This window comes from Phacochoerus africanus, chromosome 1, assembly GCF_016906955.1.
Source record: "Phacochoerus africanus isolate WHEZ1 chromosome 1, ROS_Pafr_v1, whole genome shotgun sequence".
Lineage (NCBI taxonomy): Eukaryota > Metazoa > Chordata > Mammalia > Artiodactyla > Suidae > Phacochoerus > Phacochoerus africanus.
Genome location: NC_062544.1, coordinates 8,750,045 through 8,776,473, shown reverse-complemented (window position 1 = coordinate 8,776,473; position 26,429 = coordinate 8,750,045). Strand labels below are relative to the sequence as shown.

The 26,429-nt window shown below is 45.1% G+C and overlaps 1 protein-coding gene across 2 annotated transcripts in view; it reads left to right on the top strand.

Moving 5' to 3' along the window:
* The window catches only part of GLRA1 (glycine receptor alpha 1), an 89,215-nt gene that overhangs the window by 22,769 nt on the left and 40,017 nt on the right, over nt 1–26,429 (top strand). For both annotated transcript variants that reach the window (XM_047772122.1, XM_047772038.1), the window contains exons 2-3: nt 16,200–16,327; nt 21,887–21,954. In XM_047772122.1, coding sequence (XP_047628078.1) covers nt 16,200–16,327; nt 21,887–21,954 — 196 coding nt within the window. The remainder of the gene's footprint in view (nt 1–16,199; nt 16,328–21,886; nt 21,955–26,429) is intronic.

Below are 26,429 nucleotides of genomic sequence, written 5' to 3'. Positions count from 1 at the left end.
AAATGTATTGAACATTTACAAGGTTCTAGGCACCAAAGTAAGCACAGTAGAAGAATTATTTATTCTTTACCACAACCCTTTGAGCAGCAAAACTATTGCCATTTTACAGATTGAGAAACAAAGACAGGATAAGTAAGTTGTCCAAGGCCACACAGCTAGTAAAGAGCAGAGCCTGGATCTGATGGCAGGTTCATGTGCTTAACCCTGGACCTCTCTCCTGTTTCATTCCAGAAATGAATTCTTATTTGTGTAGCATCTTATGCTTTCTTCAACATAATTTCAAATGATAATTTATATGTCAGGACAGGAAGGATCTACACCCGCTGGACGAGGAAAGTGACGCTGCAAATAGCAGAAGACGTGCGGGCAGTAGCCAAACCCAGGACTTCCGACTCTATGTTCACGGCTTGTCCCGTTTGCCTCTGAGAGGTGCCACAAAAAGTAGAAGTCGGGGAATTTGGGCCCCCTGGTTGGTCCCCCTACGAACTACAAAGAGATGACCCTGGGGGAGGATCCTGCAACTGCAGGTAGAAAGGAAGGACACCTCAAAAGGAAAAGCAAGTCTCAGCAATGAGCCCTGCCATCCTTTGGTCATTCGCCCTCCGTCATTCTGAAACCGGAAAGGGCAGCAGGTACAGCACCTTGCCCTTCCCTCATCCCCCATCTACCTTGCTTTCAGCTCATTGAGCCCCACAGGCTTCACCAACATGCCTTTTCCTGAACTTTCCTCAGTAAATATTCCATACAGAAGCTTATACTAAACCACAGAGGAGCAGGAACTTAAAACAATTCATATTCAAGTTGAGTGTGCTGTTTTAGCACACGTGAACAGCTGCTCCAAAACATATGGCAAGATTCCACCTCCATTAGATTAAAATCGATTCAGCCACCAAATTACCTTGATTAAGTCATTTAACCTTTCTAAGCCTCAGTTTCCTCACCTGAAAACTAGAGAAGAAAACAGTAACCAGCTCACAGAGTCGTTGGGTGGATTAGAAAGCACATATGGCAAAGTTCTTAGCACTCTGTATGGCACCTAGATAGTGCCATTGCTGTTATTGTTAGTTAACCTCTGAATCAATTTCCCCATCTATAAAACAGTGATCGAGAGTTCCCCAGTGGGTTAAGGATCTAGTGTTGTCACTGCAGCGGCTTGGGTCATTGCTATGGTGTAGGCTCAGACCTTGGCCCTTGAACTTCCACATGCTGCAGGTGCAGCCAATGTAAAAATAAAAAATAAAAACACAGAGATGAGCATCCCTACTGACACTGCAGAAGCATTAATATATAGTCATTAATTTACAGCAGGTGCGCAGTGAATGTCTTTTTTTAATGCACAGGATGTCCAGGTCCTGTAATTCTAAGACTCTTTTACCCACTTCTTCTCCAAGACATTGAAACTTGCTGAGTGAGACAAAGAAGTTCCACCCCAGTGAGCATAGCTGCAGCTCTCTGTCTTAGAGGATTCAGGGGAGTCAACAAGGGCTATTTAGAGCGTTATTAGAGCCTGGGAGCCTCCATAAAATTCTGTATTTACATACAAATACCCACTTCAACTAAACCCTCTCAACTCACAGTTAAGTGTTCTCTTTCTGAAGACCAGTCAGTTTACTAAAGGCAGCTGCAGATTTTAATACAAGTTGCTAAATTGCTTTTTCTATAATTTAAGGTCACTTCTTCCTCAATGCCCAATGAAGATTGTTGTTTATTTTCTCAACATCCTCCTTTGAGTCACAGTGTCCTGGATTCTTAAGACCACACACATGCAAGCTTTGCTCTTATAAAAACCTCGTTTCCTCTGGGACAAATATACATGTTTTGCTGATGCATTTCTGTATGGGCTCGTTACAACTTGGCTTATTTTCCACTATAGGTTTGAACTAGCACAGATCTGGAAGGAAAAATGACATCTTCCTCTAATAGGCTCAGATATTCAAGCACTTATTTGTCTCCACATAGGTTTCCCTCCATTAATTTGGGAATTCGTAGAAAACAAGGGCTATGGCATATCTCATATTAAAATACTTTAGAGAGGGAGTTCCCGTCGTGGCGCAGTGGTTAACGAATCCGACTAGGAACCATGAGGTTGCGGGTTCGGTCCCTGCCCTTGCTCAGTGGGTTAACCATCCGGCGTTGCCGTGAGCTGTGGTGTAGGTTGCAGACGCGGCTCGGATCCCGCGCTGCTGTGGCTCTGGCGTAGGCCGGTGGCTACAGCTCCGATTCAACCCCTAGCCTGGGAACCTCCATATGCCGCGGGAGCCGCCCAAGAAATAGCAACAACAATAACAACAACAAAAAAGACAAAAGACAAAAAAAAAATACTTTAGAGAGAAGTCTGTTGGGTCACGTGTACCTGGATAAGTTATTTAACTTCTATGAACCTCAGTTTCCTTATGAGTAAAATAGGGGTAATGATACTCAACACATGGGATTATATTTAGGATTAACGGTTATAAATAAATCTCTTAGTATAATACCTGGTACTTTATAACCTCTCAATAAGGATTAACTTTTACATTTTTATTATTTACATCCTACCCAATCACCTAGTACAACCTCTGACATATAGTAGGCACTTCATAATTATTTTAGATGAATAAGTAAATAAATGAAGTAGTAAATGAATGCTATATCAAATGAGATGATGATTATCTCAAATTGCCTAGTGAATGGAAAACATTGACTGACCTACAAAGAGAAAGGGTTTATTCCTACAGCATCTTTAAGCACCATGACCTTTTGCCATTCAAATGATGCCTGCGGTTGGTAAAGGCAGGTGATATTTCAAAGATGGGTGAACTGAGAGAAAAACAAAATGAGAGACAAGTTGACTACAGAGAAATTCTGAGAGATGATTTAATAAACAGTCAAGAAGACTTTTCCTATTCCCTTCCTGTCTTTTTGGGAATGACCAAAAACTCAAGCAGAAGATCCCCCAGACCCTGGAGGATCAGCCACCTGAGACTCTGAGAAGGTCTCTTAACCTTTCAGTTGACCCTCGATGTCATCACCTGTCCATGGAGATTCTTGGCATGGGAAGGACATGAGGATCAAATGAATTGGAAGTGACATATAAACTGAAAGTGTTATTTGTGGGAGAGTGATCATCAAATTGTTCTCAACCTGTAATTTCCAATTCCCAGAGCTCCGTGAATTCTCACTCGTAGTTCCAAAGGGTCATACAAATATTTCTGTCATGAATGAGAGCAGTTCCTCTGGGGAACTTTGCAAATCACCATCACTTGCAAGAGTTAGTTGATGCGGTGTGGGCTTTGGAGACCAGCTTACTATTGGGCTCTGCCACTTATAAGGTATGACCTCTGCTAAACTTCTGAAAATGCAAACATTGGTTTCCCCATCAGGTGAAAGAAAACTTCTGTAAGTGTGACACATAGGGATAGTCAGGGCAAAGTGGGATGGTTGTTGCAGAATTACAATTAGCGACCTAAGTGGAGAGAAATGCAAGTGTATGCACAGACATAGGTTTAACCCAGGGCACTGATCTAAGTCATTCTGGGGGAAGGATGTAGATGTTCCTAAAAGAAAAGGCAACGGCTTCTTCTCTTATTTTGCTGCCTCAGGTTTTCCCAGAGGACATCAGGTATTTGCCCCAGGGACCGATTAAAAATATCAGGGCCAGAGTTTGGAGCTTTTTAACTCCAGTCAGATCACATCATTGATACCATGCACCTCCACAGCTAAGTTCCATTTCCTCTGGAGAGCCAGGTGTGCATCACTATTTAACCAGTCCTTACTGAGGCCTGACCATGTGCCAGGTTCTCTACTTCATGAAAACCAAATGGAAAGAAACTTGCCAGAGTCATGCTTTTGGGGTCTTGTCTACATAATACCTGACTGCCCCAATTCTGGGGAAAAGAAAGGTTAGAAAGCTGAGGTTGAGCTCAAACCAGAAAACACCAAGGGCTGCTATGACTCCAGCCTTGAAACACGCGCACGTGGTAGAAGTAGAAGAAAGGCAAGAAAGGGGAAATATTTGACATAATTTAAGCAAATGCAGCGCCATGCATCAGAGTTAGACAATCAAGGCACACACTCCTTATCCTTAATTTTCTTACTTGTAAAATGAGGACAGACATCCCCAGCTCTCAGGTTGCTGAAAGGATAAAATGAGATAAAACCAAACAAGAAGAATAAAGCTTTTTGGAAATAAAATGAGGTGTTGTGAGAAGTAGACACTCTCACTCCAGGTAAACACATTTGATTGTGTTCAGGAAACTCTACCCTAGATAGACTGGGTTTGAGAATCTATGATGCTTACAGAGGACCAGGACATGGGTGAAGCACAGAATTTAAGGAAGCTCTCACCCTTGCAAGTGCAGGGTTAACACTTACACAACCCTGAGAGTGAGCGCCTCCTTAAATATTGCCAAGTGCCTCATTCATCTCACCCTGCTTTTCCGGGATACTTAAATAAAGCAGAAGAGTTAGTGGAGGGAAGCCAGCCAGGGGAGCAGACTGGAAGCAATGATAAGGAGTATGAGACATTCCTAAAAAATCAGATGTCCCTCGTGGCTGAGGAAGAATCAGATGGCTCACACGGTTCTTTCTAGCTCCAAGGACCCAAGATTTTACCTTACTGCGGAAGAGACTCATGTTCACATACTTGTGCTTCTTACCCAGAGAATAGTTCCTTATGAGAGGCAGATATAGGGAGTTCCCGCTGTGGCAGAGTGGGCTAAGGATCCAGCATTGTCTCTGCAGCAGCACAAGTTGATTCCTGGCCTGGTGCAATGGGTTAAGAATCCAGCCGTTGCTGCAGCTGTGGTGTAGGTCATACCTGTGGCTTGGATTCGATCCCTGGCTCAGGAACTTTCATATGCTGAGGGTGCAGCCCAAAAGGAAGGGGAAAAAAAAAAAAAAGAGGCAGATGTAGCTATAGGAAGTTGGAGAGGAAGAGAGGAGGGTGTCTTGTCCCATAGACCCTGGGAAGAACTGGACTCAGGGCAGGCCAACTGTGACGTTCTGCTCCCAGGGGTGCTTAGCAGATAATGAAGTGAGACTAATAAAATGTCAGGCACTTCCGGGCCAGCCTAAGCCCCTTACTGCAATCAAATACAGTCAGAATTGCACAGCTGGACAGGGAAAGACAGCTGCTGACCTGAGGATGCAACCCAGGCAAAGCTGAAGGTTGGTGACCAGCAAGGCCTTTGCTGCACAACAAGCCTCAAGTCCCCGGGTGTCAGGGCCAAGGACAGGACACTGGTTCAGCTCATAAGGCCAGACAGTGCCAGCCTCACTCTTCCCACCTCCTCCTAGGAGCTTAGGACACCGAGCCCTCCCACCATCTCTCCACTCCCTTCCCAAGGACAGCCCACAGACAGAAGAAAGCTTTCTCCCCCAAAACACACATCGTGGACATTGACAAATGTCAGATCTTTCCAAAAGTGCACAGAGGCAAAAATTCATAAAACTCAGAAAAATGCTCTGATTCATGTCCCTATCTCCCTGCAAATACTGCCTTCCTCCTCTGAACCACCATAGCAGTCCAATTATGCCACCTGAGCTGGGTGGTAACCTCTTATGATTGCTCATACGTACTTAGTCTAGCCTATCTGCTGACCCTTAAACAATGAGAGGGCAAAGGCCATTCATCAGCAAATGATCATTGACTGCTGCTCCCTGCCAGGTACTGAATAAGACAGACACAAACTGGATCCACATGGAGGGCTTTTTTATAGGCAGTGCCATCTGCCCCTTGCCCCACAGTGCCTTCTTCAAGCAGTGGGTGTTTAATAAAATGAGGAGGATCAGAGGATTATAGAGCTAGAGGACCCGCAGAAATAAGACAAGCCTCCATCCACAATCCAGTCCTTTGTCAGAGACTGATAAGCCACCTGCTATCCTCTCCTGCTGGGTCAAGCCCCGGAACCCTTCTCTGAACAACCATCCAAAGTACAACTTCTTACCATGCCTGATCTAATTTGAAACTTCCACTTCACAGATGAGGAAACTGGGGATCATCTAGGAAAAAGAATTAGCCCAAGACTACAGAGAAAGTAAGAGAGAGCCTGGACTATACCCAGCTTTCCCAGTCCTACCTTCCTGTTTTTCCCTCTGTTCCATAGTGACCTTTATAATTATGTATTAAGCAAATGCCCAGAGAATCAAAGACAGACCTTCAAAAAACATTTGACTAGTTCACTAGGTACTTTCTGCACAGAATAAATACCAGCTCATTAGATTACCTCCCTGCCAAGCTAGACACCATTTGCAGTTACCTTTGGAGAGCACACTTTCCAAACTTGGCTAAGCCACAATTCAATTTAACCAGAGAACAGCTGAGAAATTGGGATGGATTATTTGTACCATAAAAGCACTGAGGAAGGATGATCTTCCTTAACTTTCAGACCTAGAACAGGGGGTCCAATCCTGGCTGCTCCCAACCTTGAAGACAGTGTTCCATCCCCAACTCTGATCACGGCCCTCTTTCCCTCTCTCCCTCTCTCTCTCTCTCTCACTTTCTCCCTCTCTCTCTCTTCCTCCACTCCCCCTTCACCCCCTCACATGCACACTAACCTTCTTTCAATTCTCCAAGTCCTCGCCCACCTCTAGACTTGATACATGCTGTTCCTTCTACTCAAAACACTCTCCTTCCCTATTTATTCCAGGCCAACTCCATTCCTAATCTTCAGTTTTACCGCAAAAACCACTTTCTCTACAAACCCCACAACCACCACTAAGTGCAGCTGAGTGTCCAACTTCCGCGCTCACAGACTTCCTCCATAGCAGTGCTGGCCATGCCCCAAACACCTCCACTTTCCTCTTCCTTTCTTCCTGCCAGCTCCCTTCCCTTCTCTATCCAGCCTCCGACTTACTGCTCCAGCACCAGGCATCCCTCCTTTGGCTATCCCCAGCCTCTGAGTCCCTCTCCTGCCCCCTCATTATGCCCTGCCTCCCTTTTCCCTACCCGACCTCCTGACTCCTCTGCCCCTGGTGAACTCAGAAGATGGAAGCTTCTGGTCAGACTGCACCCCCGCAAACCCAGTGTGGTCCTTGGGGACGTGGTGCCGGGAGGGTGTCATTGAAACAGTTTCTCCTCAGTCTCATTGCCAAGTCCAGCTCATCTTAAATTCAGATTGACAGCCTATATTGATTTCCTATTTCCAATTGATGCTGCAACTCGAGAAGGAAAATCTGAGCATTGATCTGGCCTGTCTTCCAACAAATCCCTGAGAAATGAGTTATTCCACTGGAGAGGAATGCTGAGACTGGAAGGGGAAGAAGCAAGACACAGACACACTCACACTCCCCCAGAGGGGAAAAGACAAATTCAGACCCTGAGCCAGAGGTATAAAGAAGGAAAAAGAGAGAGAGGGAATATTGTAGACTAATAAAATAGTGGTTTAGGACCAGAAGGACTCTTAGAGATTATTCTAATCCCCTCATTTCATAGCTTAGGAAACTGAAAGTTGAAAAAGGGATTCACCAAAGGTCACACAGCCCCCACTTCTCTATGTCACCCTGCCTCCAATGCCACTGTGGAGCCCCACTCCAGGACCTTCCCATGGTCTCTGTCATTTGGAGTCAAAACTGAGGTCCTTCAAGCACTGAAGTCTCCAGCATGACAAATGCCCCAGCCAAAAGAAGACAGGGAGTTTAAGGCTCTGTCCAGTCAGTGCAGCCATTGCCTTAAGCCTTCTCAGTGAGGGACAAAACCCTTGGTCCCAGGAGACCTCACGGTCTTTCTGAAAATGACTATTAATCAAATCTGTCTCAACCAAGTCTGATTCACCACATTATATTTCAGTAATCCCTGAAACAATTTGCATCATTTCCAAATACTTGTATAGGGTCAGCAAATCCTAACAATCCAATGTTTCATTTCTCAGACTCATCCCCAGCTTCTCTGTCCAATACCTCACCGTCTGCAAGCAAAGGCTTAAGCTCACCAGAGGTCTTGGCTCCGAATGTGCAGGAAGGGCTCCTGGATGCACATTTCCTCTGCCCAGAAGCATAAAGCACAGACTTACTAGAGGGGCCGTTTGCACTGACATAATTCTGTGCAAATTGTACTGTCTAAATATAGATAGAAAAGTACAATGATTAACAAGTGGAGGACATGACCACTTTTGACATTAAAATGGAGGCTTTATTTGAAAAAGAATCAGAGAAATTTTGGACTAGGGCAGTAAGGGCTGGGAGATGATATTAAGTGGGTCAATACACAAGGACGTAGAATTGTTATTTCAGTCCTCATCTCAGGAAGACAGTCTCGATAAGGTGCTACTATGTCTCTTTCCAACACTTGCTCATCTTCTTTTGAAAGTGAGGGCAGGCCTCAGGCTCAGGATATTGGCCGGCAATAGCACCTAACGTGGATTTTAAACTCTTTCTGTTTTGTTTTCATTCTATTCACTATTACGGTCGTCCTCTATCATGGCAAGCAGTACTGGTTTTTCTTTGTGAAGGGTGAAACATAAAGTTTCTTTCTTTTAAGGGAACTCTCCTAAACTGTTCATGAGAATGTAAGTTGGTTAAAGCCACTATGGAAAACAGTGTGGAGCTTCCTCAGAAAACTAAGGATAGAGTTACCATATGATCCAGCAATCCCACTCCTGGGCATATATCTAAAGAAAACTATAAATCAAAAAGATACTGGAGTTCCTGTTGTGGCTCAGTGGAAATACATGTGACTAACATCCATGAGGATTCGGGTTCGATCCCTGGCCTCACTCGGTAGATTAAGAATCCAGTGTTGCCGTGAGCTGTGGTGTAGGTCACAGATGCAGCTTAGATCCCTTGTTGCTGTGGCCGTGGCATAGGCCGGCAGCTACAGCTCTGATTCGACCCTTAGTCTGGGAACTTCCATATGCTACAAGTGTGGCTCTAAAAAAAAAGCAAAAAAAAAAAAAAGAAGAAGAAGATACATGCACCGCCTCTTTTCACAGCAACACTATTCACAATAACCAAGACATGGAAATAACCTAAATGCCCATCAACAGATGAATGGATTAGGAAGATGTGGTACATGTATACAATGGAATACTACTCAGCCTTAAAAAGGACAAAATAATGCCATTTGCAGCAACATGGATGGAACTAAGAGACTCTCATACTGAGTGAAGTAAGTCAGAAAGAGAAAGAAAGACACCATATGATAAACTTATATGTGGAGTCTAAAATATGGTACAAATGATCTATCTACAAAACAGAAACACATCATGGATATGGAGGACAGACTTATATTTGCTGGTGGGGGAGAGGGAGGGAATAGGATGGGAGTCTGGGGTTAGTAGATGAAAACTTTTGCATTTAGAGTGAATGGGCAATGGGATCCTGCTGTATAGCACAAGGAACTATATCCAATTACTTGTGATGGAATATGATGGAGGATAATGTGAGAAAAAGAATATATATATGAATATATATATATTCTTATATATACGACTGGGTCGCTTTGCTGACAGGACATTGTAAATCAACTATCATAAAAAATTTAAAAAACAGAGGAATGATACAGAAGATGTGGTATACACACACATACACACACACAAAATGGAATATTATTCACCATTAAAAAAGAGAATGAAATAATGCCATTTGCAGCAACATGGACAGACCTAGAGATTATCATACCAAGTGAAGTAAGTCAGAGAAAGACAAATATGATATCTGAATGTGGAATCTAAATGGAATCTAAAAAATGATACAAATAAACTTATTAACTAAACAGAAATAAACTCAAACATAGAAAATAAATTTATAGTTAAAAAGGGAATAACAGAAGGAGATAAATTAGGGATTTGGGGATTAACATATACACACTATACGTATAAAATATATAAACAACAAGGAACTACTGCATAGCACAGGGGAAAAAAAAAAAGATACACGAGCGTTCCTATTGTGGCACAGTGGAAACGGATCTGACTAATATCCATGAGGATGTGGGTTGGATCCCTGGCCTTGCTCAGTGAGTTAAGGATCCAGTGTTGCCATGAGTTGTGGTGTAGGCCAGCAGTTATAGCTCCAATTCAATCCCTATCCTGGGAATTTCCATTCATCACAAGTACAGCCCTAAAAAAAGCAAAAAAATAAAAAAATAAAAGATACATGCACCCTTCTGCTCATAGGAGCACTATTCACAATAGCCAAGATATAGAAACAACCTAAATGTCCTTTGACAGATGAGTGGATAAAAAAGAGTGGTACATGTATACAGTGAAATACTACTCAGCTGTAAAAAAGGAAAAAAGATGCAATAATGCCATTTGCAGCAACATGGATGAAGGTAGAGAATATCAAACTAAGTGAAATGAAGTCAGACAGAGAAAGACAAATACCATATGATATCAGTTATATGTGGAATCTAAAATATGACACAAGTGAACCTACCTACAGAACAGAAACAGACTCACAGACAAAGAGAACAGATTTGGAGTTGCCAAGGAGGGGGCGGTGGGAGAGGGATGGAGGAGGAAGTTAGGGTTAGCAGATGTAAGCTATTATACATGGAAAGGATAAACAACGAGGTCCTACTGCACAGCACAGAGAACTATATTCAACGTCCTATGATAAACCGTATTGGAAAAGGAGTTCCCGTCGTGGCGCAGTGGTTAACGAATCCGACTAGGAACCAGGAGGTTGCGGGTTCGGTCCCTGCCCTTGCTCAGTGGGTTAACGATCCGGCGTTGCTGTGAGCTGTGGTGTAGGTTGCAGACGCTGCTCGGATCCCGCATTGCTGTGGCTCTGGCATAGGCGGGAGGCTACAGCTCCAATTCGACCCCTAGCCTGGGAACCTCCATATGCCGTGGGAGCGGCCCAAGAAATAGCAAAAAGACACAAAAAAAAAACATATTGGAAAAGAATATTTTTTAAAAGGATATACACATATATATAACAATCACTTTGCTGTATAGCAGAAATTAACACAATACTATAAATCAACTATATTTCAATGTTTAAAAAACTTTTTTAAAAAAGATATGAGATAATTTATTTAAAAAAAAAGATACAAGACAATTCAATGAAAGCTTTTAAGTGATTAATAGTAGAGGTGGTACAGAAACAGGGAAAAAATTGTAAGCACGGGATCCAAGAAACTACTGGTACATGATACATGGGAGAGGCCAGACTAAAGAATCTCAAAATTTCTAAGAATTCTCCTGTGAATCACCCAACAAAACAGAGGCTCATTTTATAATTCACAACTATTTCTTCCTCATTTTTTAGAAACTTAAGTCTTTTTTTTTTTTCTGGCAGCCCCCAGAGCATGTGGAAGTTCCCTGGTCAGGGAACAAACCCATGCCAAAGTTGTAGCCTCTGCCACAGCTCTGGCAATGCCAGATCCTTAAGCTGCTGCACCACAAGGGAACTCCCTCTTCCTCATTTTCAAGTGTGGTAAATTCAGAGTTGTGTACATGAAGACTGCCAGAAGTCCAACACGTTTTGATTTTCCTGAACATAACAATATAATGAGCTTCCAAACAAGTAGTAATAATGGCTACTATCAGGATTTAGATTCTTCATACTTTACAAAATGTTTTCCTGTACACTGTAGTATTTGGATGAGTCAGGGCTTAAAAATTGGAGTTCTAATCTCTTATTGTCTTTAAAGCACTGTGTGACCTGAGGCCAGTTACTAAACCTCTCGGAGTCTCCATTCCCACCAGCCCGGCTCAGTTTACAATGCAAGGATTGAGTGACCAGACTGTAAATATCTTGCTGCAGATGTGTGAGCTAGGATAGCCAGAGGACACTTCAGCTTCAGGGAGGATTCACGTATTAAAGGGCACATTTTTCTAATAGCAAACGGGAAGGGAGAATTTGGGGTGAATCCATTCTCTCACTGTCCTGCCTAATGGGATTCAGGCTTATGAAAGAGGCCTAAGGCCAGGGATGGCTTGTGCTGTAATAACTGCTGGGAGGGAGTACCATGTTCCCAAATCTTATTACCTGAGAGGAAAGGCTTCGGAGAGCACAGGAGCTTATGAAAGCTTCATAACTGCCTTTCCTAGAGTGGCTCGAGAGGTGAATCACAGCAGCAGAAATGTCGTAAATCACCAGGTGCATGGCTGTGGTCCCCTTTGTCACACCAGAGCTGCAGAGCAGCCAGGAGTCTGGTGCTGAATGGAGAAAAGGCTGACACCGTGGTACCAACTGTGGGCCATGGAAGGTGGGGACAATAGTGCAGCTGAAAGCAGCAGTGAGATTAGACAGCCTCTAGACTGGCTATCGATTGCTTCACACACACACACACACACACACACACACACGGCATGGCACGGCACGGCAAGTCAAGGCAAGGCAAGGCAAGGGAAGGCAATATATTGAGTGCATACTATGTAGCAAGAACACTCCTTGGTGTTTTTCACCAGTGCTATCTATCTCAGTTATTCATTGTGCAAAATTTCTTTGACATATCAGGCAACTAAAGTTCAGAGGGGTTAGGTAACTTTCCCATGGTCACACAGCTAGTAAATGACTGAGACAGGATTGATTTCAAATCATCTGTTCTTTTTCTTTTTTGAGTTCATTCTGAGTTTATTTTTTATTACTCAATGAATTTATTACATTTACAGTTGTACAGTGACATAGCATTTCCATCCCAAACCCCCTGCATCCCCTCACCCCCCAACCTCTCTCCTTTGGAAACCATACGTCTTTCGTCTTTCGAAGTCTGAGTCAGTATCTGTTCTGTAAAGAAGTTCATTGTGTCCTTTTTTCAGATTCTACATGTAAGTGATAGCATTTGATGTCGGTATCTCATTGTCTGACTGACTTCACTTAGTATGATAATTTCTAGGTCCATCCATGTTGCTAAAAATGTTGGTATTTCATTCCTTTTAATGGCTGAGTAACATTCCATTGTGTATATGGACCACATCCTCTTGATCCACTCCTCTGTCAATGGACATTGAGGTTGTTTCCATGTCTTGGCTATTGCAAATAGTGCTGCCATGCACATTGGAGTACATGTGTCTTTTTGAGTCATGGTTTTATCTGTTCTTTTTTTAATTACTCAATGATTTTATTACATTTATAGTTGTACAATGACCGTCACAACCCGATTTTATAGCATTTCCATCCCACACCCCAGCGCATCCCCCACCCCCAAACTGTTTCCTTTGGAAACCATAAGTTTTTCAAAGTCTGTGAGTCAGTATCTGTTCTGCAAAGAAGTTCATTGTGTCCTTTTTTCAGATTCCACATCTCAGTGATACCATTCAAAGTTGGTGTCTCATTGTCTGACTGACTTCACTCAGCATGATAATTTCTAGGTCCATCCAAGTTGCTAAAAATGCCAGTATTTCTTTCCTTTTAATGGCTGAGTCATACTCCATTGTGTATATGTACCACATCTTCTTGATCTACTCCTCTGTCAATGGACATTGAGGTTGTTTCCATGTCTTGGCTATTATAAATAGTGCTACAATGAACATTGGAGTACATGTGTCTTTTCGAGTCATAGTTTTCTCTGGATAGATGCCCAGGAGTGGGATTGCTGGATCAAATGGTAGTTCTATGTTTAGTTTTCTGAGGAATTGCTACACTGTTTTCCACAGTGGTTGCACCAATTTACAATCCCACCAACAGTGTACTAGGGTTCCTTTTTCTCCACACCCTCTCCAGCACTTATTGTTTGTAGACTTTTGGATGATGGCCATTCTGGCTGGTGTAAGGTGGTACCTCATTGTGGTTTTGTCAAATTATCTGTTCTTTTCACTCTTCTCAAACCATTCTGTATCACACCTCGTAGTACATTTCAGTAACACACACATGCAATATACACACCACATGCATACATCGATCAAGGCATTTTATACTTTTGCACCCTATACCCCATGTCTATATGCAAGCCACGTATGCACACAAAAATGCCCCTACGAAATACCACGCTTAACGGCACTCTTTGATATGAGCACAGGTCTTCACATGTTTGCACCTCTAAATCTATGAAACACAATCCACTATACATCCACAAATACCCCCAGGCACACCCTAGTCCTCATACACATCCACCCATTTGTACCCATAACACGCATACACATCACACCTAAAAACGTACCCACATCACACACTCACAGTCATCCATATTCACACTCGTAAAAACAGTTTAACGCCTTTGTTCCTCATTCTGTCCATCAAGATGAGCTCTTCAGGATACGAATAAGGAATCTTCAGATTCCTGACCATGAGTGTCTAAAGCATTCTGAATACCTCCAAAGGAGTAACAGATTACTTTCACTATTTTTCTTTAATGGGTATAAGAGTCTAATTAGTTCTAAACTGCTAGTCTACATATGGATATTTATGAATACTTCCTGCTCACCAGGATATTTGATTAGTTAAAGTAGCACATTATTCATTCGTTCATTCATTCACTGAACAATTACCAAGCACCCGTTATGTGTGAGACACAGCACGGAAGACACAGTAGGAGGTTAAATAAACACCCGTAGATACAACCACCACGAGTCCTGATCTCAGAACACAGACACAAAGATCCTGACACGTGCATGGCTTGAAAGGCCCCCGTGAGTGAGGGCACGTGAGAGGAGGGGGGCACAGAGAGAGGACGGCTCCAAGCTTCTAGTCCTAGAAAATGGGAAAACGCCAGTGCCACCTGGGCAACCGTGGTCCAGAGGAGCAAGTCTGGGTAGGAAGCTGTGGTGTTCAGTTTGAAATGAACTTGAGGTGTGGCAGCACATGGGACATGGAGATGGACGTGCCCTCTGCGTGTTTGCAAACGAAAAAGGGGCTTAAGGCAGAAGCCAGGGTGGAGACAGAGATTCCCTAGCCACCCATTTGAGGGGACCACTTAAACAGTTGCCACTCGGAGAAGAGAAAGGGGCAGAGGCGAAGAACAAACGAGGCAGTGCAGATCCTTGGGGAGCATGACGTCCTATTCGGCCAGGTGACCGAAGCTGTCACTGAATGTGGGACACACATGCATGTCTCGATCCCTCCATTTCCTCCTGTGGAGCAGCCCCGCAGCACACGCAGTGAGGTATCTCTGGGGTATAATTTCAGGACCGGGGAAATCCAGTCGTCCAAAGCAATGCAAATGACAGAGCTCCCACCCTTAAGCTTCCAACCTGAACTGTTCTAGAAATCTGCATGCCTTTGAGATTGTGGCAGAGAAGGGCCAGTGCTCTCAGACATCAGTAATTCATACCACAGTACAAATGAACACCCAGAACTACTTTGTTAGTGGGGGCGGGGGGGGGGGATTGGCGACAGAAGCAATGTGAAGCATTCCCCGCAGTCTGATTCCAAACCCCCACCCCTTGATACACTGAGGGAAGCGGCCACAGAGGTACTCTGGGACCTTTGTTAGTTCCTGGCCATGCTTCCATTTTCCCAAGCAAGTATTTTTGAAAATGCATGAGGAAGTTACCGTCACAGCTCAGCAGTTAACAAACCCCACTAGGATCCATGAGGATGGGGGCTCCATCCCTGGCCTCGCTCACTGAGTGAAGGATCCAGCGTTGCTGTGAGCTGTGGCGTAGGTTGCAGATGCAGCTCAGGTCCCGCTTTGCTGTGGCTGTGGGGTAGGCTGGCAGCTGTAGCTTCAATTCTACCCCTAGCCTGGGAACTTCCATATGCTGTGGGTGTGGCCCTAAAACAAGCAAAGCAAAAAAATAAAGAAAGAAAAAGAAAATGTATGAGATAATCCCTTAAGTGTAGGCATTTAGGTTTGTTGCAGGTTCTGAGAACAAATGAAGTAGAAGCACCTGATTAAATTTGTGTTCCCAAATGCATCTGACTTTGCCATCTTAAAAAAAAAAATAGTAATTGATTCTGAAGAGAACCTTTGGAGCAAGACTGGACTATTTGATCTCTAAGGTTCCATGGGCCTATGAGAGTACAGTCACCCAAAACAGGGCTGGGCCTAGAGGAAGGCTAACCCTTCAATTTCCCCTCCCAGGGAAACCAGGAGCCGAGTGTGATTGTTCAAAACCTTAGAGATGAACTTTAAAAGAGGCAAAAACTTCTCAGAATCCATCAGACACTCGACTGCCGGCCTGGGTCACACACTGGCTGATACTTGGGCTGGGTAAACAAGGCAGCCTGACCCTTACCTCATTAAGGACCCATATCACCTATTCTCAGGATAAGAACACTCTAGTGGTCCTTAGGGCTGGGCAAGCAACAGAGGCTGAGCAAGGCTGGGATCTGATGACAGCATGAGAAAGGGCCATCATTAACCCTCTGCTTTCTCTCTCCTTCTTTAGCCTTGCTGCTTCTAAGGAGGCTGAAGCTGCCCGCTCCGCATCCAAGCCTATGTCACCCTCGGACTTCCTGGATAAGCTAATGGGAAGAACCTCTGGATACGATGCCAGGATCAGGCCCAATTTTAAAGGTAGATAAACTTGCCTTCCAGAGCCCCTGGGATCTGTTCCCTAGACTGTGGAAGCGAGCGGTGTGGAATTGTATCCAGATGGGAAATACAGGCTATGAATTCCGTGACTTCCCTCTATCGGAGGCAGACACTGTTAGTCAATTCACCAAGACCAAATAAAGCCTCGGAGAGCCCAAGCCAACAGCAACCCTGGTTGCCGGAGTCCATAAGTGAATTAAACCTGTTTGCTGGCTTTCTGGGCCTCAGTCTCCTCATCTCTGCAGAGATGGAGTTGGCTACCACTATGGCTTTAAACGATACTTCATGAAGTCCTAGGGCTTCTATCCTGCATCCCAAAGGGGAGAGACAGAGGACAGGATGAGCAAGCCCACCCTTGCTTCTCCCCCAAATAAAGCAGCACCACTTTTATTTGACTCAGATGAGAAGCTTCCAACTAAAATTCATCTGCTGAAAGCTTCCCCTCGATGAATAAGTCATTCTGACCTCTAGCCTGATCAGAGGCACAATTTCAAATGTCCAGTAATGCAACAAGGAGTGGTAAAGACTGCAGAGAGAGGAGCAGGCCCCTGGGGAGTGGGCAGCCCTTCCTTAGCCCCAGCCCGTAATTACCCTCCAGAATGTGGGCCCCATGTTGCCAGATCCTTCAGAATTCCCAGGAAAGCCAGATAGCACGATTTCAGAGATACTTCTTGATCCCTAAAACATGTAAATTCAAATAAAACATATTTGTGAGCCAAATATGCCCTGTGGGTAGCCAATTTACAAACCATAACTGATGTGAGAAGTTTCTTTCCGCTCACAGTCCTGTAACATCTTGATGTCTTATAACAAGAGGGGACCAGTTCCCTTTGTCCACTGATGCTTTGGGCGGTTGTAACCACCTCTACGAGCTGGGCGGGCTTCTGCAGTTGCAGGCCTAAGGACTTTCTTGGGATCCTGCATACTCTGACTTTCTTTCCAGCATCCCTGCAAAAACCTTATTTCAAAGACCCACAGCCAAGCTCCTAATCAATTTTTGATTCCAGACGCCCTTCCTCCTCTCCCTTTTGGCTCAAGTCCAAGTCCAAACAAGGGATGTGACAGCTGGCAACAGCTTCCTAATATTGGCTCACCCAGCCCCCATTCTCCAAGTCCCCTTCTTAGAGCGCTCTGCAAACAGAAAACAGTCTGCGAAATGCACTGAGGTTGATGGGGCCCCCCTCTCACTGCTGTTCACTTCAAGGTGCTTTTGCACCTTGCTCCTGAGGCCATTACATCCCAGGATCTTTAGCATAACCTTTCTTCCCTCGAGGACAGGTGTGTTGGCACCCAAGCCCTTCACCAGGACCGCAATCTCAAACTCCCAGAGGGGCCGGGTGGGTATGGCACACAATTGAAGCAGGATGGGGATGAGCAAAGAACAACAGAATGCACAGGCTCCTCCAAGGGCTGCCAGGCAGGCACACAAGCCCTGGGTAGCGAGCATTCCAAGATAAGGCTTAGCTCTGGGGGTCTGTGTGCAACCTTCCAAGTTGGCTGCAAAAGCACATCTTTTAGAAACACCGCTGGCCCAAGCAAACACATAGAGAACTGACCACCAGGTCTCATCCTCTGCCCGGCTCCGTTTTCAGGAATTCTGGCCCACTGCGCCCCCTGGTGGGCTCTCTCCAAACTCCAGCCTGAGTGGAAGAGCCTTGGTCTTGCTCTCTTGAGAAAGGAGGGGCTCCTTTGTTGAATGTGGGTGCATCCAGGGTTCATGTGTCAGTCCTCCTTCGCACTTACTCTGTACCTGACACAAAGAGGGCCCTCAGTAATCCCATCATGAATGAATGAACGAACCACCCCACGAATAAACTAGGTAGATCAGTGAAGTGACTTTCCCAAGTCCTGATGCCAAGATGGGGGACTTTAACCCAGCCAGCCTCTCTGACTCAGCTCTCTGTTGAATGCTAGTGATTTATTAGCTTATTTCATGAGTCATTTATTTATTTACTTACTTACTTACCAGTGGGCATTTTTAAGAAATGAAATTTCACCCAGGCTATAAAACCATTGAATTGGGGTCCTTCCCCTCCCCACTCTGAAAATCTTATTCCACACACTTGGGCCCAAAATATACAGGACTTGGTCATCCCTTCAGCCTCTCCCCACCCTGCACTACCTCTAACCCTCTACAACCCCCTCCGACATGGGTGCTGAGCAAGGTGCACCTTCTTGGAACCCCACCCAAGGAGATGGGAAGCAAGATTTCTCTCTGTCCCTTGTGTTGAGGGCTGGAACATGGGCAGCAGGGGACCCTGTGGCCCTGAGCTCCACGGCACCTTTCACACTTCCACCCGGGCACACACAAGACTCCCCCAAACCCCCTACAAACCTCAGAGCTCCTGAAAAGACCAGGCAGAGTAGGCCCCTGGGACCGCAACACAACAGGAAGAAGTCTGCCTTGTTTGAAAACTGCACAGAGTGATTGATCACTCAGCAGGTGCCTTCAGGCACCAGAAATTTTGTCTGCTTCTGACTCTCTTGAAGGTGGGGGTCCTGGGAAGAGCAGGCACGGTCTGCAGAACACAGGGGCAATGCAAATCAAAGCACTGAAGTAAGGAGTTCCCATCGTGGCTCAGCAGTAACAAGCCCAACTAGTATCCATGAGAATGTGGGTTCAATCCCTGGCCTCCTTCAGTGGGTTAAGGATCCAGCATTGCCATGAGCTATGGTGTATGTCACAAATGTGGCTCAGATCCTGCATTGCTGTGGCTGTGGCTTAGGCCTGCAGCCGCAGTTCCAATTCGACCTCTAACCTGGGAACATCCATATGCCACAGGTGCAGCCCTAAAAAAGCAAAGGAAGGAAGGAAGGAAGGGAGGAAGGAAGGAAGGAAGGAAGGAAGGAAGGAAGGAAGGAAAGAAGGAAGGAAAGAAGGAAGGAAAGAAAGCAAGCAAGCAAGCACTGAAGTAAAGGGCTCAAAAAATGGGTTTTAGCCCTCCGACTACTCATCTGCTATCTGTGACCCAGAGTACATCACCTGATGTATCTGGGCCTCTGCTTCTGCATGTATAAAAGGACCCAGTAGGACCAGGCCCTGCCAGCTTTGATATTCTGTGTCTTTGCTAAGATGCTGTGTATCCTAATGGCTCCCAGGATCAGGGGCATGGCCCAATGCAAACATATACACAAAAGCAAAATTAAACTTTAATATTTAATGAAATATATACATTATCCTGCTGCCAAAGGCAGCCAGATTGTAATTTTCTCAAGGATAATTTAATTTCAGATTTATTTCAATGAACCACACCTCCCCATGGGGTCCCTTTGGCTGGCGCCCTCTCACACACATAAATCAGGATCTCATTTATACAAGAGTCACAGCACCAGACACTTACAGGGCCTGGCCGGGAACTCTGTGCACATCATTGCAAGGTGCAGGCAGTAATTCTTTGGGGCGTCTTAATGGTATGAGACTCAATGGAAAAAAAAAAACCTGGATCTGAGTCTAAATGAGAGGAAAAAAACCTTATGGGCCTTTGTCTGGAAGAAAGTGACCAAGGTGGCAGATTTCCACTCAGCATAAGGAAACATGTTTTGGCAGGCAGAGCTATCCAACCACGGGAAAGGGCTACTTGAGATGAAATGAGTTCCCCACTGCTGGAAGTGATGACGCACTCAGTCTGGAACGGGTAGCAGTGGTTCCTAAAACTGGTTATGCTTTAGAATCACCCAGATCACTCGTTGAGTGATTGACGCTGGACTAATCCCCACAGATTTGGATTCCCTGGTTCAGGGGTTGTGCCAAGGAATCTCTAGTTGGATAATTTCCCTAGGCGATTCTACTGGAGACAGTCCTGCAGGCTCATCAGTTTGGGAAGCAATTGATTAGGTGACCTTTAGGAAACCTCCCAGTCCTGAAATCCTATAACCTCATGATTCAAATGGGTAGCTTCCATAAGGGAATTCCAAACCCAGGGAGCTGAGAATGACTGCCCAGATCAAGTGCTACTCTCCCAAGTGGATGAGGAAATTGTGACCCAGAAAAGAGAAACGACGGGCCACAGGGAAAACAGCCAGTGAGTGCCAGGCTGTGTCAAAACCCAAGGACCCTGGCAAGCCCTGGAAGGAAAGCCTGGCTTCTCATAACAGGACTGAGTCACTTTCCACACACCCAACTTGATGAAGAGAAGGAAATCTTCGCTGAGTTTGGATGAAATACTTGGGCTACATTTTCAAGAGGGACAAGAGAGGAGGAGATATCAGAAAACTTAGGTTCCCATCCTGGCTCCACCACCTGGATACATCAGCCCAGGTGAGTTACTAAAATTCTCTGTGCTCCATTATAAAGCTGGGACAGTCACTTGGCCCTGTCTACCTCAGGACCTCATGGGGATCAACAAGAAAGTGGACCTGAAAAGAGTCACAAATGGCATGTCACAATCTTCATATGAAGGACTATGACCTATTATCCAAGTCTTACCCACATTCAAGGTCAGCTCAAGGTCATCGCCTCCATGAGGTGTTCCCTAATGCCTTGCTCTTCAGAACCTCTTTCACACCTGGACGGGCTACTGCTTATATTACCCTTTCCCATGGTCTCATGTTCCTCCCTGGTTATTTTACGCTGGCCCTCTTTCTCAGCTCGTGTGGAAACACCATGCTTCAAATCCTGGATTTTGCCACTGTGCGAACTTGGGCATGCCCCTTCCTCTCTCTGAACCTCTTTCCAACAAGTACAGTCATTAAGACCATAGCCTGGGAACTAGATCAGTCTGAACTCAAGCTTGATCATCTACTAGCCGTGTGGCCATGGACAAATAGCCTCTCTATACCCGTTTCCTTGTCTATAAAATGGAGCGAATGACCATGTCTGCTCATGGAGTTGTTCAGAAGATCGAATGAGATAATGTTACCAACACTTTCAGCACAACAGCAAACCTTGCTCAGTAAATGGTAACTGCTATAATTAATAGCATATAAAACAAAGAGATGGGGCTTCAGTTAGAGGTCACTCTAGCAATGAGATTTCAAAGAGCAAATATTCCTCCACTTCGTTCCTACCATTTGCAATAGGATTCAAAAAGCTTGCCTGGAAAGTTTTCAAGAAAGAACATATGGACTTCCCTTGAGGGTCCCTCTGGATTCCTCGGCTGGTAATTCCCATCAACGCCCTTTCAGACAATGATTCTTGGTTCATAAGTTCAATGCAAGGAGCTTGCGGTTCCTTGCAATTCCCAAGATGGCCTCCAAATGTTGTAGCTGTAAATACACTTCAGCCACAAATTAGAAGCCAGCAATGGGGTTTGGGGAAGGGATTTCAACCATATGGCAGGATGATGACTCATCTAGTGTTAATGAAAGTACATCTCAGCCTGGCCTCTGGTGTTCTGTACCTGGTGCTCACTTGGGGACCAGGGATTCTGGCATCCGATGTGGCCGAGAGTCCCAGCTGCTCGGGGGTGGGGTGGAAAGCAAGTAGGGGGTTTCCTCCACCAAGGGGGACCCATCCCTGGAGTCAGTGTCCCAGGAACAGGCCCAATCCTGCGGGTTTCTTTATGGTCTTAGAGCTAAGCAGGAATCTCTCTTGATTGGCAGGTCCCCCAGTGAATGTGAGCTGCAACATTTTCATCAACAGCTTTGGTTCCATTGCTGAGACAACTATGGTGAGTGAGTCAAAACACAAGCTGCTGCTTCTTGCTCGGGATATCTTTCCCGGTGAAATATTTACCCTCTGCATTGGTCTCCCCCAAGGAGGTGGAAAGTCTGGTGTGTTTTGTTTTTTTTTGTTTTGTTTTGTTTTGTTTTTTAGGTCTTCAGAGATATGGACATTTTTACTGTGCTATTCAATGTTTTGGGTGAAGACATATACCTGAAAATGGCCAATGACCTAGTAGGACTAGGACATGCTAAACACTCGGGATCACAAAAACGAAATTCTATCAACAGGCTATATTTAAAAAAAAAAAAAATGTGAAGACCTGCTTGTAAGTTTAAAATTCAGCTGTGGAATAGCAGAAGATGGGTACAGAAGCAGAAATGCGTATACAGGGTTCATTCTTCTCTCTGCTTTGGTATTTAAAAATTCCCGCTGTGAAACATTTAAAATAAGTCAATTACACTAGAAAAAAAGACTAGAAGGAAAAATGCCAAAATGTTGATAGTAATCATCCCTGGATTGGAGATTTATGGATGATTTCATATCAGTATTTCTTTATTTTTCTAATTTCTGCAATGAGTATATATTACTTTAGCAATGATAAATAAATGTAATGCCGCTGCACAGTTTTTTCCTCAATCCTTGAAAACAAACAAAAAAATCAATCATACTTGGTTTAGCTCATGAGAAAATAATTAAAGGCAGCCTAAAATCATCTCTTTATGAGCAGAGTGAGAAGCAGCCAGCAATCACCAAGTGCTATAGATGTTAATTCCCTGAAATCCCCTAAACCACCCATCCCCAGACATCCACCTGTCCCTAGTCTAGTCCGGGCTTCTGCTGTGACTCACATTACTGCAAAGCATCCCCTGACTTCCATCTTGCCCCCTCCAATCCATTCTTTCTCACACAGTGGTCTTTCAAAGATACAGACCTCACCAGACCAGTCCCCTGATTTAACATGGCCTCCCGGCTCCCCTTCCTTTCAGCATTAAGCTTAGAAGGCCCTTTTGATTCTGCTGGGCTTCATCTCTTCCCTCTCACTTCCCATCCTGGATAAATCAAGTTGCCCAGTGTCCTCCACATGGTGGGGGGTGGGGTGCTCTCCCTTTGGTTTACAGCCTTCCATTGGTGCTGCTGAGCCCTCTCCCAAAGCACCCACTCCAGCCTCCTTTGTCTTGCCATCCCCTATGCTCTTTTAACTCTCTGCTTAGAATTACCTCCATAGGAAGCCTTCACAATCCAACACCTGTGTACACATGAGTTCATGCGTGTGCTTGACCTAAGGCCAGGATGGGTCTGTTCTACCCATTCTCATGACACAAGCTACAATTCCCATAAGGGCACTTATGACCAGCGCCTACACTCCAACAGTCTGCTTCTGTGTCCCTCCCCTCAACATCACGTCAGTTCTTTGGGGGCTGGAATCGTGTCGAATTTCCTGTGGTCACCTCAGCAGCTAGCACAGTGAGTCAATAACAGGTACTCAGTATTTTTTTAAAATAAACAAGCCAGATCAGATATATTGTCTGCTGTCTATTGGTCCTAAACATTTATGGAGATTAGATTTAATCTTAAGAGTCCCAGACTGGCAAAAAATCCCTGAGCTCTGTACATCATGGGGAAAACAGTCCAAAATCTATCCTTTTGCAAAGGGGTCTGTCTTCATACGATCAAGCCGACCCTGCCCATATCCAAAGGGAACTGATCAAATTCCCCAAAACTAACAAACCTCTTATCTCCGCAAAGAGATGGTTCCACCTGTCAACTAGGAACAAGCATGGCTGCTTTTCACGGGGCCTCCTGGTCCAAAAGCCAAGTCCTTCCCCTCTGTGAATGGATGTCTTGGAGTTCATAACGAACACGTCTGCTTTTCTTCCCCTCCCTCCCAAATCAGAAGTGCACTGACGTCTGCAGTAGTCATAGTCTTTACGTGTGGAGCGTTGACACTTCTACTTCTCTTCTGAAATGGTACATGCTTTTCAAACCAAGTCAGGGACCACCCCGTTATGTGAAGAATTTGGCAATTTGAAGGCAGGTGTACATATCTGCACTCCAACACCACTCACACCTGTTTCCCTATAAAGGTCACACAGAGACCTATTTCCTTGATACAGATCACTAAAGAAACAACAGTTTGCCTTTATTTTGTGTGGTGGTTGAAAGCCAAGGCTCTGAAATCGCGTAGACCTGGGTTCACTCACGATACCTAAGGAGTCAGTATGCTTCCCTGTCTATAAAATCCCCGCGGTGATTAACACATGACTTCACCACGTAAACGGGTTTTTTTTTAACCTCGTCAAGTTATTAGGGGTGGACATTATGGGTAGGAAGTTGTGTATCACAGCAAATATTTTGTGTGTGCTCTAAATGTTCTCAGTGATGACGATGATGGAGGTGGTGGTGGTGATGGAGACTCTGGGCCCCGAGGCCCCGAGGCTTCCAGATGAGCTGTGTGATCTTAAGCAATCCCCAGACTTCTCTGAGCCTTAGTTTCCTCCTCCCCAGTGTCTCCTGCCTACCTTTCCAGACTTCACTCCTGCTGCACTGTGCTTTCTACAAACACAGTGTAGCTATTAGAACACAGTCTTCCATGTACCCAGACAAAATCTGAGGCTCAGCTCCGTAGCCTTGGACAAGTCACCTGTCTAAGTCAGCCCCTCACGTGGGAGACCAACAGCATCCACCTTGTGACCAGTTGTGAGGATCAGGAGAGAAAGAAGTGCTGAGCGCAGTGTCTGACAGAGTACACACACGCCGTGTGTGTCAATTAGTGTTACGAAATGCCACTCATAATTTTCAACACATTTTCACACTCGCTCTCTCCCTTGATTCCTTCACTAAATACTTGCTCCGACAACCGCTCTATGAAGGAGACCTGGCGGACACCGTGTCCCCCTTTACAGCTGAGGAAACTGAGTTTTGGAGACATCGCGTCCCTGAATAAGTTAGTGGCTGAGCAGGGATTAAGACCCAATTCTCATAACTGCCAGAACATCAAAGAACACAGACTCAGGAAACTGAGGGCCCCTAAACCTCCATCAAGCCCACTTAAGCAACAGCCTAAGCGTTATCAAAAGGGGAAATCCAACTTCACATCACGGCAGGCTCAGCCTGAGGAGCAAATAGCAAAGAATGGAGATGGAGATAACCAACCAGGGCAGCCCAGGGAGGTGGCTTCCAGGGGTGGAGTGGAACATGTGTGATGACTGCTTCTTCGGAAGTGGTCCACAGCTGCCACAGTTTTCTCATTAACTAAAGTTAATCCACAGTGGGGGTTGTCATTTTCCAGCGTCCACATTCCATCATACTGTGACTTTTTTTCCACTGGGTTCTTAATTATCTATATATGTTTAATTTATATTACAGACGATTGGGGGGAGATCTCAAATCTTAGAGATGGAAAAAAACTCTAAGAAGTTGTCTTGTCAGCCTTTGTTTTACTGAGAGGGAATCTGATGGCTAGAGTGGTAACATCCCTTGAGCAAGGTCACACAGCATGGAAGGGGTGTGACAGAAACCCAAGTCCAGTGCTTTTAGCAGTGGCTAAGAGTTCCCCTCCGCCTCCACTTCTTTCAGCCCTAGATCCTACCACAGGACCACTTTTCTCATTCAAGCCTCTTTCCTTGTCCCCCAGAATATGCTTAGAGAGCAAGACTGGACTGTATTAATACAGCAACAAGAGCAACAACCACATGTTCAGTGCTACTGTGTTCCAGGCAGTATGCGGTGCACTTCTGTGGATATCATTTCACTTAGACCTCACAGCAATCCCCATGAGGCAGGACCTGGATCCCCATTTTATAGATAAGTAAACTGAGGCTCAGAAAGGTTAGGTCACTTGCATAAAGACATAGAGCTCATCAGTGGCAGAAGTGGGATCTGAACTCGGATCCCTATCACCCCAAAGTCCATGACCTCCTAAGTCAAATATAAACATTTAATTCCTGGATATTTGGGATTACCCAGCCCTTGCTTATTTCTTTTCGTCATAAGGAAGTTAGAACTGAAAGGGAACTTAATTGAGCAGACAAGCCCAGGCCCTCAGACTTCTGGCCCAGAGCTCTGCCCCACCAGCCATGCAAAGAGCTAGTCATGTACCCTGGGTCCATGATAATATGGACATTATCCCAGTGTCAGAAACTTCCCAGGCTGTGTTTGTTCTCCAAGGACAGCAAGAGTGCAGAGCAGCTCTATAAAGAGCTGGAGTCCCCAGGCCTGACTGTCTGCCTCCTGGAGCCTGGCTTTAGTCGCCGGAGTTAGCAGACCTGAGAGCAGAGAAGGACACCAGCAAAGCAGCAGGGGTCTCTCTCTATCCAATCCCAGTGAGGGGAAGGCTGAGGCTGACTGGGCTTCATCTGACCTTTGCACAGATTCTCTCTTGAGTCTATGCAGCAAGACGAAGGCAGAAGTAGGAACAGGGTTAGGCTGGCATCAAGACAGACACACTGTGGCCAGGACCCCTGGCAATTGGCGACAGCC